We start from the raw sequence: 13,623 nt of genomic DNA on the forward strand, positions 1-13,623 counted from the left end.
CATGAAGAACCATGTTGTAAATCTTGCAAACAAGGCAGCCAGGAAGCTTACAGCACTTCGCCGTATCTCGCATCTACTTGACAGTAGGGGTTGCAAGATTCTGTATGAGGCACAAGTCCGCTCGCACCTTGAGTATGCTCCACTTTCTTGGTTTGCCTGCCCCCCCTCTCATCTGCGACTGCTTGACAGAGTAGAGAACAGAGCAAGACGTCTCATCTCTCACCTGGACCCATCCTGGATAGATCTGTCATTTCAGCAGAGCCTTCAACATAGGAGGGATGTGGGTGGCCTTACTGTTATGTACAAGGCCAATATTGTCAAAGTACCACACTTGGATCCACTTCGAGGACAGTGTGAAACAAGCTTTTATGCCACAAGATGGGCAGAAAGCAGCAACTTCACTCTGGCTGTACCCTTCTCCAGAACATCACTCCATCTGAGATCCTATATACCCAGGATGACTCGAGTCTGGAACACATTCGTACAGCATAATGATGTCAACGAGAAAAAGTCAGTTGATCAAAAGAAAATGCTGGCCAACAGATGGCTCCAACTTCATCCTGTTCCCTACTTGTATGTCTCATAACAATAAAATTGCTTTCAAATGAGCTGATGTAGGTAACAGCTCTTAGCTTGTCAATAAAGTTAGGAATCCTTAACCTATAAATAGCTTGTCAATAAAGCTAGGGATCCTTAACCTTGTCAAACCCTGTGTTAAAAAAAAAAACGGGATAAGAGGAAAATGGGAACAACAAGTAAGAGGGAGGTGAAAGTGTATAAACTAAGGGAGGAGGAAGTTCGGGTGAGATGTAAGCAACTATTGGCAGAAAGGTGGGCTGGTGCAGGTATGAGTTATGGGGGGGTTGAAGAGGGTTGGATGAGTTTTAAAAATGCAGTATTAGAATGTGGGGCAGAAGTTTGTGGTTATAGGCGGGTGGGGGCAGGAGGAAAGAGGAGTGATTGGTGGAATGATGAAGTAAAGGGTGTGATAAAAGAGAAAAAGGTAGCTTATAAGAGGTATTTACAAAACAGAAGTGTTATAAGAAGAGTAGGGTATATGGAGAGTTAAAGAAAGGTTAAGAGAGTGGTAAGAGAGTGCAAAAGGAGAGCAGATGATAGAGTGGGAGAGGCACTGTCAAGAAATTTTGATGAAAATAAGAAAAAGATTTGGAGTGAGTTAAACAAGTTAAGAAAGCCTAGGGAACGTATGGATTTGTCAGTTAAAAACAGAGTAGGGGAGTTAGTAGATGGGGAGATGGAGGTACTGGGTGGATGGCAGGAATGTTTTGAGGAACTTTTAAATGTCGATGAAGAAAGGGAGGCGGTAATTTCATGCATTGGCCAGGGAAGTATAACATCTTTTAGGAGTGAAGAAGAGCAGGATGTGTGTGGGGGAGGTACGTGAGGCATTACGTAGAAATAAAGGGGGTAAAGCAGCTGGAACTGACGGGATCATGACAGAAATGTTAAAAGCAAAGAGGGAGGATATAGTGTTGGAGTGGTTGGTATTACTTTTGTTTAATAAATGTAAGAAAAAGGGGAAGGTATCTAGGGATTGGCATGTATAGTCCCTTTATATAAAGGGAAGGGGGACAAAAGAGATTGTAAAAATTATAGGGGAATAAGTTTACTGAGTATACCAGGAAAAGTGTACGGTAGGGTTATTATTGAAAGAATTAGAGGTAAGACAGAATGTAGGACTGTGGATGAGCAATGAGGTTTCAGAGTGGGTAGGGGATGTGTAGATCAAGTGTTTACATTGAAGCATATATGTGAACAGTATTTAGATAAAGGTAGGGAAGTTTTTATTGCATTTATGGATTTAGAAAAGGCATATGATAGAGTGGATAGGGGAGCAATGTGGCAGATGTTGCAAGTATATGGAATAGGTGGTAAGTTACTAAATGCTGTAAAGAGTTTTTATGAGGATAGTGAGGCTCAGGTTAGGGTGTGTAGAAGAGAGGGAGACTACTTCCCGGTAAAAGTAGGTCTTAGACAGGGATGTGTAATGTCACCATGGTTGTTTGATATATTTATAGATGGGGTTGTAAAAGAAGTAAATGCTAGGGTGTTCGGGAGAGGGGTGGGATTAAATTATGGGGAATCAAATACAAAATGGGAATTGACACAGTTACTTTTGCTGATGATACTGTGCTTATGGGAGATTCTAAAGAAAAATTGCAAAGGTTAGTGAATGAGTTTGGGAGGGTGTGTAAAGGTAGGAAGTTGAAAGTGAACATCAATAAGAGTAAGGTGATGAGGGTATCAAATGATTTAGATAAAGAAAAATTGGATATCACACTGGAGAGAGGGAGTATGGAACAAGTGAATATTTTCAGATACGTATTTGAGAGTTGACGTGTCAGCGGATGGGTTTATGAAGGATGAGGTTAACCAAAGAACTGATGAAGGAAAAAAAGGAGAGTGGTGCATTGAGGTATATGTGGAGTCAAAAAATGTTATCCATGGAGGCAAAAAGGGGAATGTATGAAAGTACAGTAGTACCAACACTCATATATGGGTGTGAAGCTTGGGTTGTAAATGCTACAGCGAGGAGGCGGTTGGAGGCAGTGGAGATGTCCTGTCTAAGGGCAGTGTGTGGTGCAAATATTATGCAAAGAATTTGGAGTGTGGAAATTAGGAGGTGTGGAGCTAATAAAAGTATTAGTCAGAGGGATGAGGAGGGGTTGTTGAGGTGGTTTGGTCATTTAGAGAGAATGGATCAAAGTAGAATGACATGGAGAGCATATAAACCTGTAGGGAAAAGAAGGCGGGTTAGGGGTCGTCCTTGAAAAGGCTGGAGGGAGGGGGTAAAGGTTTTGTGGACGAGCAAGCATGTGTGAGCATGTTAGATAGGAGTGAATGGAGACAAATGGTTTTTGGGGCCTGACGAGCTGTTGGAGTGTGAGCAGAGTAACATTTAGTGAAGGGATTCAGGGAAACCAGTTATTTTTATATAGCAGGACTTGAGTTCTGGAAATGGGAAGTACAATGCCTGCACTTTAGAGGAGGGGTTTGGGATACTGGCAGTTTGGAAGGGCATGTTTTATATGCCTGTAAACTGTTTTATTTACTTCTAAACTGTTGTATCTGGGTGCCTTGGCAAAAACAGTGATTGTGTGTGAGTGAGATGAAAGTGTTGAATGATGATGAAAGTATTTTCTTTTCGAGGATTTTCTTCCTTTTTGGGTCACCCTGCCTCGGTGAGAGACAGCTGACTAGTTGAAAAAAAATATATATATATAAACAATACCTTTCTGAAAATGTCTACAAGCTTAATTTAATGATACTGAAATAATTCCTCTACACCATCTCCCAAGCATCTACAACACAGCTTATCAGAAATAAAGATACAGGAGGACCCTGCATATACTATATCTCCTTCTGTTCAGCAGTCCATGTTCTTGTTGGCTTCAAACTGAGCCATTGTTTATTATGTTCCACCAGACAAAAACATGGAGCACCAAAAATAAATGGTGTATATATGGGGCCATCCTGTATTGTATACAAAGACACTCATATACTGAGTAACCATTTCTAGAGGCATTCACATCACAATTATTTAAGTCATATAAAACATGCAGAGATCTTTGGTGAATAATTTGAGGAGGGTGAGCAAGGCTGAGCCTTTAATAATTTACAGCAGAGATGTAATGCAATAAATATCTTAAGCTTCTGTATAAGAAAAACCCATTCTAAATACAGGAAACATGAATCTGAAGATTAAAAAAATGGTTAGAGCTCATTACTAGGGAATGGGTGGGGGTGAGGAACTGAGTACTTCCCAACTATCATTTCTGAATCTATTACAGTAAGTCCTTGATTTACAAACAAATTGGGGACCCCTTGAATTGTGTACAACATTCATAATACAGGAAGTATTCAATTACGAACGTGTTGGTGACCTTCTGTTATTTTTTATTTTTATTATCACACCGGCCGATTCCCACCAAGGCAGGGTGGCCCGAAAAAGAAAAACTTTCACCATCATTCACTCCATCACTGTCTTGCCAGAAGGGTGCTTTACACTACAGTTTTTAAACTGCAACATTAACACCCCTCCTTCTGTATTATGTATAATAATAATAATAATATACACAATAATGATATACACAAAATACAGAAGATTCTCAATGTGTTTTTAAGTCAAGGACTTACAGTATTAATTGCTTTATCACGTCAGCCATTTCCCTCTATTATTATTACATTACCAAAAACTTGCTTTCTGCTTGGTTCCTGCCAAAACCAAAATACATGTATACCCATTTACGGGTCGTATGCGATTCTGGGAAAGTCATCCAAGAAGGGTTAACCCAAATAAGCTGGTTTTCAATAACATGAACAAAAAATCAAAACCATTTCCCATATTTAAACTGGTATTCCCAACAAAAACTAACCCCCTGAGTAACAGTCAAGTGAACGGCGAAATATTTTAATCCTCTGAATGAGGGGTGATGATTGTTACACAAGGTTTCTACATTAGCCCTTAAACTGTCCAAACATAGATCTACGTTGACGTGCGTAGTGCTCCAAACGTAGATCTACGTCCAATTTTACATGCTTTCAAATGGAGAAACTAAAGGTCGAAGTGCTACGCACGTCAATGTAGATCTATGTTTGGACAGTTTAACCCTTAAACGGTCCAAACATATATATACGTTCACGCGCGTAGCGCCCCAAACGTATATATACGTTTTCTTTGTCATTCATTCAACATTGCCACAATAAGCCTGAGTCACCTAGACATAAGAGAATGGGTGTGTGCACTCACTGTGTGCCATATTAAAATAATTGGGGGTGCCTGGGTATCATATGCTCTTTTTTCCTTTTAAAATATTTTTTTTTTTTCTCTCAAAAAATTTGGGGCGCTACGCGAGTGAACGTATATATACCTTTGAACCGTTTAAGGGTTAAGAGTTAACCCTTTCAGGGTCCAGAGGCCAAATTTCAAAGTGTGCACCAGGGTCCAAGAATTTAAAAAAAAAATTTTTTTATTTTTTCTTATGAAATGGTAGAGAATCTTTTTCTGAAGGTAATAAAACAAAAAGTACGAAATTTGATGGAAAATTGATGAACTTATGCTCTCGCGAACTTTGATGTGTCAGCGATATTTATGAATTGGCAGTTTGACTCCCATTTTAGGCCAATTACATTATTCCAGTCGACCAAATTCTTAGTTATTTCACTAGTATTACTTTTATTCTATCGATTGAGCACAAGAAATCGCCAAGTCAACTGTTTCAACTACAAAATAAAGTGATCGGAAATTAGTAATTTGGCCAATTTAACACAAAGTTCAAAATATTCCAATTTCAAAATAGGGTCCAGAATAAACAATGAAGGTATTCCTGGCACTAAACTAACATTTCCTCTGTTCATTACTTACATCTTGAGGCTTTACAAATGAATTCCATTTTGATTTTTTATTCACATAATAAATTTTTATTCAAACCAAAAAATAGAAGATTTACTGTTATGCAATATTGTAATAATTGTATAAATATCATCACCACATTTGTGAATGTATATTAGACCCACCAGCTGGCGTGTATTAGACGTGTGAGGTTGTTTGTTTACTCTTGAACATCTGCAAAAATTTAACATTTCCACTACTTTGAGCTCAGTTTCAAGCCATTTCCAGTGCTAAAACCAATCAAAATCATCTCTATTTCTGTAATATGTCTTCCATTCTATCAATTGAGACCAAGAAATCGCAAATACAACTATAAAAAACATACAAAAAAGCACTGCAAAGTCGCTGTTTTAATCGAAAATCACGGTCTCAGTTTTTTGTCTCTCATTATACACTGTGTGCTGCAGGATTTGTTTTATGTGGTGCACACATACCACATAGATGTATTCTCTCATATCTAGGCCCAAATTTACTGCTCACAGCTTATCAGAGTGAGCTGAGCTCATGGCATAGATCTACGGTCTGGACCCTGAACGTAAAGCCGTAGATCTATGGCACGGACCCTGAAAGGGTTAATGTGAAGCTTACAATGCAAGGTGTTTGCAGTGTGTGACAATAATATATTTAAGCATGTATTCACAATAAAAATACCTTACATTATAAACTTCACATTAACCCTTAAATGGTCCAAACGTATATATACGTTTTTTCAACATCTGAAAGTATGTAAAAAAAATGTAGATTTTTTTTTTACATGTGAAAACGTGTAAAAAAAACTTTTATCTACATTTTTTTTGTTATATTTGAAAATATGTAAAAAAAGTAGATCTACTTTTGTAGCACTACGAATTTGAACGTCGATCTGTTTGGACCGTTTAAGGGTTAATTAATGCAGAAAGCTGTGTAACAGATTTTTTTTTTTTTTGGGGGGGGGGGGGGGGAGGGGGGTCACCCTGCCTCAGTGGGAAACAGCCAATGTGTTTAAAAAAAGAAAAAAGTTATGCAGCTCTGTCACAAGCATAATCTACTACCAACCCTCTCTCCGTCTCTCTAAACCCCCACCCAGTCCTTCACAACAAAGACAATGTCTTACCCAAGATCTTGACGCAGCTCTGTCGGTTTCCTGCAAAGCAGAGGTGCAAAAAACACGTGTTGGAAATCAGAATTGACTAGTGCAATAATAACACAGTAACACACGCACATTACACAAGCCAGTGTAGCTGTTAAGTCTCCACATACAAACTTTGTAAGAATGTATATCACACACACTAAGCAAGCTAGCATAATCAGTAAACAAGCCAGTGCAATCAGTATATCCCCCCTCCTTCACACACACACAATACACAAAACTGTACTTTACACACACTACAGAAAACTGTACCCTCCCTCTCTCTCTCTCTCTCTCTCTCTCTCTCTCTCTCACACTCACACACACACACACACACTCTCACACTCACACACACACACACATGCACTCACACACACACACACTCACACTCACACACACTCACACACTCTCACACTCACACACACACATGCACTCACACACACACACTCACACACACACACTCACACACACACACTCACACACACACACACACACACACACACACACACTAGACAAGTCAGTGTAATAAGGGGTAAGAACTATAAGAAGAGGTTAATGGAAAAAATCTAGCACTGGAGAACAGAAAACCTGAGGAGATATAATAACATATAAAATACTTAAGAGAAATTGATAAGGAAGACAGGAATAGGCTGTTCAAGAGCAGAGAAATGAGAACTTGGGGACACAACTGAAAGTTAAAGAAAAGGATGAATCCAGGGATGTTAGAAAGTATTTCTTCAGTCTCTGAGTGGTCAGGAAGTGGAATGATCTTAGTGCGGAAGTGGTGGAGACAGGATACATACATGGTTTCAAGAGCAGATACAATAGGGCTCATGAGGCTACAAGGAAGTAAAACTGGAGAGCAGCAAATAAAGAGGTGGGGCCAGGATCTGAGAATCAATGCCTGCATCCACAAATGAGTGCGTGCACGCATGCACACACACTAACATACATACTAAACATGCCAGTGAAATCAGGTTAGACAAACAAACAAATACATAAACAAGCACACACACACACACACACACACACACACACACACACACACACACACACACACTGGTAAAACATATAATAACCAATACACTACAAACCATCAGTCTACAGCAAATTTACAGTACAGTATATTGTAAAATCTCACTGATAAGAAATTCAGAATGTGTTCTAGCTTGTAAATCTAAAAAGTATTATATTTCTGGTGCTAATACATATTTGTCACTCAAATAAATTACACGTTTTTAGTAATAAAACATAGTTACAAAAAGAGGATTTCGACAAAATTGTACCTCATCAACTTTATGTCTAATTAATCTAAAGTTTACCTTCACCATATTTTGCGGCTTATTAGTTGCATTGTTTTTTCTATAAAATGTCTCCAAAAACCAGCCTGCATCCTATAAATTGAAGGTCAGTGATGGGAGCTATAAGTTTGGGATGTAGGGTGGGCTATCGCTCTCCCAGTTACGTCTGATGCCGAGCTATTGAAACTAAAACTAGTTTTATAAGCTGCGAAATATGGTATCTTATGAAAATTACATCCTACCAGAATCTGTTTCTGCATTTCCATAATGCTAATCTTCATATATATGTAAGCTAGTCCATTACATTTTTAATTTTGAAAAGCCCCATTCTTTGGTTGCATGTTAAGTTCTTCAGAGTAAAACAAAATCCACACCACTAGACACAATCAACATGGCCATGTACAGCGAGTCCTCACTTAACATTATCAACAGGTTCTTGGAAACTGTGGCTTTAAGGGGCATGTAAGTACCCACGTCATCTAACAGCATGTTCATTTCTCCACTATAATCTACCTCGTCCATAAATACTATGACATTTGCTTTGTTTTTCAAGGTGAAGTCTAGGATCTGAGCTTCACTCAGACCTCTGCAACACAATTGTCATCAGAGATTTGTTAAGTTATACCATGAATTGAGGAAAGATCTTGGACTTCACCTTACGAAAGCAAAGCAAATGCGATAGTAATTATGGACAAGGTAGATTATAGTGGAAAAATGAACATGTTATTAGAAGATGAGGGAACTTACGTGCCTCTTAAGCAAATTGATCACTTTATGAATACTGTATACTTAAAAAATTTCTATTTTACAATAATTTGCATTCACTGTATTCATTCAATTTTTTTTCTCACTGTTATAACGAAACAATGTTCTGCGTAACAGCATTATACGAGGACCTGCTGTACACAGTGGCACCATACACCACATTTTTTTCACAATGCATGATACCTGCTTTTCACAACACAAGACAAAACAGTACGATATTATGTATATTTATAGATGAAACATTTCACCTGCACTAGACTTCATCAGTCGAATGCAGGGATGAATTAAAATCCTGGAGACAGAAGACAAAGAGAAGGCGTAGTCTGAGGTAATTGGTCCCTTAGCCTTGACTCACGAAATCATAACAACACAACTGCCATGGGTTCAAACCCCACCTGTTCTGTGATCTAATTTTTCTTTGGCAAAGTCGAAGATGATCAGTTTGTAAGGCCTAAAGCAAATGCACTAGGCCAGAGACTCGTATAGAGGCGGGGCCCGCTGTACAGTGTTTCACTAATACAGCAGTGTTTCACTATAGCCATTCTTCATTTATTCAGGCTTCTTACAATAAATATATTCACCACTCACTATAAGCTAAGGTTAAACATATTTTAAGGTAAGTAATTTGTGTACTGAATATGCATTTTTTAGGCCTAGCTCAATTGCTCACTTAATATATGATAATATAAACATGTTATCAGGCTTTTATATGCATTTGAAAGTGAAAACGGCTATGTTTTACTTCGCAACAATTTTCGCTTTATAAGCGGGGCTCGCCTCTATACATAAACATTACCACCTTAACATCTTAGGAGTATGCCACGACAATATACAGTACAAACTGTATGTATAAAAACCAGAGTAGTGGTACACAGGCATAACTAAATTGTTGCTTTCACACAACTCAAAATTATATTAATGTATCGCTTTAAAATACACATCAAACAAACCAGTATGTATCAATAAATCCCGCCCTCACTAAATAAACAAATGAAACAAACACTTACTGTTTTATGGCAGTTATTGTTGAAATAAACTTTACAAAATAGAGGAAAAAGAGCCACACAGCTAATGGAGATATTTTATCATTGCAATATTTTGCCTACAAGACTGTCAACTTCTTGCAAGTGAAATGTTGCAATGATAAAACCTTTATCCTGTCTTTTGCCCACCAGTTGTTGGCTGATTCATACAACAGCTACCTAACAAGAAAAAAGTAATTTACATGCCCACACTGACCAGCAACAAAAGGAAAAACAACTTACTCATCAATGATGTTGTCGGGTTTGGGTGGGGAAATATTTTCGTCGGTGGCCGGCCTCTTTGGTGGTGACGTAAACTGACGGTAGTCAGTGTCCCCGATGCCGGTGCTTGATGCTGCAGATGCGGGAGGGGTGCTGGCTTCTGGCTTCTTAGCTGAAATGCAGTTTGTGGTTGTTGGCAGAGGGCAAGGATTGCACTCATTTTAACACTTGAACATCGTTAATCACTGAGTTTTCTTACAGAAAATTCCTGTGTTCAATCCTTGTCCTTTACACAGACAAAAAAATATTTGACCCCACCAGTACACTTTTTTTTTTTGGTACAATGGAAGCACCAGTTCAGAAGTTTTCAAAGTGGTTAACATTTAAATAATTAATAAAAATGTTTGAAAACCTTCTCAGCTGGTGAAGAAATGCCTAAAAAGAAGCAGAATCTCATGTATAAATAATTATAACGGTCAGATGCAATTCATGATTCTGTATTTCTTCATATGCGCGTTATGTTATATAGTACCTATATACTATTTACATACCCTATCTCCAAAGACATAGTTTGATGATTTTATGCACTCCATGACCAGTGTATGGGCAGCATTCACCCCATACCCCTCCTGTGGGCACCAGTCAATTGTTTACAGAGGAGTATAATGGGAACAGGGAGTACAGCCTCTGAAGAGCTGAAACTAGTTTCATAAATACTGATACTTCTGTATATGTTTTATGGTAACTCCACCCACACTCACACTAGCCCATCAATCATCCATAGTAAATGCAATCACCCCTCATACTTTACCAAGGAATATCCTCAACTCCAACTCCAGACTCTCATCTTTTACCTAAAAGACCATGACCAAATATTTTCCAATCCCCTATATTAATCACGAGTAAATATTTTCCAGCCCCCTAAATTAATTAGGACCAAACATTTTCCAGCTCTCTAAATTAATCAATCATTTGACATGCAGGACTTCATGACAACAAGAGAGGCTCCCAAAATAAGATCAGCACACTAAAAGAATTAAAAACTGCCCAGGCATCATCACAATCACTAAAGCCAAGTTAACTGATTTGATCAGGATTTCCTTTGTTCCTCAAAATTTTAATTGGACCACGATGAAAAGGAAATATTTTCTGATGTATTTATCTCATTCTCATGAAACACCAAGGAAGTTATATAGTGGTGTATTATTTCTGCGTCAGGAGACAATTATCTCCTAACACAGAGGTTCATCAGATGATGACCCACTCTATGAGCAACAGCTGGCATGCTTGTAAAAGACGATAATTAGCAGCACAACCTATCAGTAATGGCTGGAGGCTTGAACTTATGACTGCTTATATGGATTTCTCAAAGACAACACAAGAATAATTACTGTGACAGATCCTGGGGTCTTCGTGGCTGTAACATACAGTTCTCTGACAAACACATGACTCAATCTACAAAAACCTTCCAAACCCTGAAGCCATAGTAAATGGCTGACATAGTAAATGGTCAGTTAATTAAATAATCCTAGGCAATTTCAACCCAGACAAAATAAAATGGGAGCCATATGACCCACCCCCACAGACTCTGCAGTCTGTAACTTCCTAAAACAACACACGAAGGAATCAACTTAAGTGAGAGGATATAACAATCTGACAAGGGGAGGCAAGGGGTAAGGGAAGTTGCGATATTTAAAGAGAACTTAGAACTATTAGGGCATTCATCACTTGTCAATACTGTACATTCATACCCATACCATACTAGCACTCAAGTTAAAGATAAAAAAAAAAAAAAAAAAAAAGTCACAAATTTAAAATAATGTTAGGTAATTTTTTTTTAAATGGTTTACCTAAAAGAAAAAAAAATAATGCTCAACCCATATGGGTCATTCAGCGTTCTATGGGGACGAAGGGAGAGTGGTGCTTGTATTAAAGGGTAGAGGCATAAATGGTTAGTCTGCTAAATAACAGTCACAGCTGATGTAAGAGGTTGACTTCATTTAGCCCTTAAAAGGTCCAAACAGATCGACGTTCAAATTCGTAGCTACAAAAGTAGATCTACTTTTTTTTACATATTTTCAAATATGAAAAAAAAAAATGTAGATAAAAGTTTTTTTTACACGTTTTCACATGTAAAACAAAAAAAAAAGATCTAAATTTTTTACATACTTTCAGATGTTGAAAAAACGTATATATACGTTTGAACCATTTAAGGGTTAAAAAGACACACTGCATTGAAGATGGACACTTTCAGAAAGAAGTGCACCTTGAGTGTCAGAGCATAAATAAAGTCAAGTGTACATCTTCTAACAATAATAAGACCATCAAACGATGTTTGACTGTCACTTCTCTCAGATAAGATGGGCATCTCTCCGCGAGATTTGCATATGTGAATCTTGTGTCTAACAGTCACAAATGCAGCTTGTTTGACAACAGTTATTGAGTCTTTTATGTGATCTATAAGGCACTGAGAAGTTTAAAAAGTGACTGTTGAGCAAGTTCATTGATTAGTACATCAGACTGTCCTGGGTCCTAGCAGAAGAGGATCAGCGTCTGCTGAAGATATGAAGTACAGTGGAACCTCAGAACTCGAACTTAATTGAGTCCAGAAAGCTGTTTGAGTGCCGATCTGTTCAAGTATAGAACAAATTTTTCCCAACCAATTTTCTTTTTGGTTGGCTATTATCATTAACCCTCTTAGGCCCCATGGTGATTTATTTATACAATATAAAAAACAAAAAATGTGAAAAAAAAAAAACACGAAATAGTTAATAGCAAAGTTCTGGTAGGTCGCGTTTGTTTGGTCGAGTGCTGAGCAAATGGTCGACTACCAAGCGATTTGTTTACTGAACAAAGCATTTGAATACCAAATTGTTCGAGTACAGAGCTGTTCAAGAACCGAGGTTCCACTGTACTGTACTTTTATGATTTTCAGGTGACATTTTTGCCAGTAATGACTTTTTATCCCTAACTTCTCTTATTGCGATCTCTCACTTTCATCATGACACTTTATTTACAATAAAATTCACCATTCATTTTTTATCATATAATTCCTTAAAATTTTCCATGGCGTACTGCTGCCTTCTCCAATTTATAATTTTCACCATTCAAATGATAAAAAAAAAATTTCCAGTATCTCTTTGGGTCCATATTTTTCTTTATTTACATGTGGAGTCTGTTAACCCCATTGAAGGCCACTAAACAACTTTCTTATCTAATATTCATATCATTTTGCTGGCTTATATGTTGTCGTCATGTCTAGTCTATCACGCCTATCAATCGGCATGAGAATCTAGAGTTTTCAGTTTTTCCTGACATTTTTCCACTTGGATACATTTTGTGATTTTTTTCTATCCGGTCCCCATCTTTTTTTTTAGGTGTGGACACAAAAAGTGCTGCATATTCCACTTCTGACCTTACATAAATTTTTCAACATCTCTCCCCCTATACGTATATTTGAAGGCTGCTTTATGGTTATTATAACATATGCAGTTCTCATAACTGCTTAGCTTATCCCATTTTTACCCCCATTCATTAAAAAGGTTTTCCATACATGTACTGTAGTTAAACCTTGAAATTTAGAAGACATATGTAATACAAAGGCTTCTCTTATTCAGTGTTTTTACTTCTCTTATTCAGTGTTTTTACTTCTCTTATTCAGTGTTTTTACTTCTCTTATTCAGTGTTTTTACTTCTCTTATTCAGTGTTTTTACTTCTCTTATTCAGTGTTTTTACTTCTCTTATTCAGTGTTTTTACTGAGTGGCGTCTTGCAGATAGCTTTACTCATTCA

General features: G+C 37.7%; 1 protein-coding gene across 8 annotated transcripts in view; it reads right to left on the reverse strand.

Moving 5' to 3' along the window:
* LOC128697225 (pre-mRNA cleavage complex 2 protein Pcf11) overlaps positions 1-13,623 on the reverse strand; it is a 171,365-nt gene that overhangs the window by 46,268 nt on the left and 111,474 nt on the right. For 6 of the 8 annotated variants that reach the window (XM_053788816.2, XM_053788815.2, XM_053788812.2 and 3 more), the window contains 2 exons: positions 9,853-10,003; positions 6,507-6,536 (listed from right to left, as the gene is read on the reverse strand). In XM_053788816.2, the coding sequence (XP_053644791.2) occupies positions 6,507-6,536; positions 9,853-10,003 (181 nt within the window). The remainder of the gene's footprint in view (positions 1-6,506; positions 6,537-9,852; positions 10,004-13,623) is intronic. The other 2 variants (XM_053788810.2, XM_053788814.2) reach the window with 1 other exon arrangement.

This window comes from Cherax quadricarinatus, chromosome 89, assembly GCF_038502225.1.
Source record: "Cherax quadricarinatus isolate ZL_2023a chromosome 89, ASM3850222v1, whole genome shotgun sequence".
Classification (NCBI taxonomy): Eukaryota; Metazoa; Arthropoda; class Malacostraca; order Decapoda; family Parastacidae; genus Cherax; species Cherax quadricarinatus.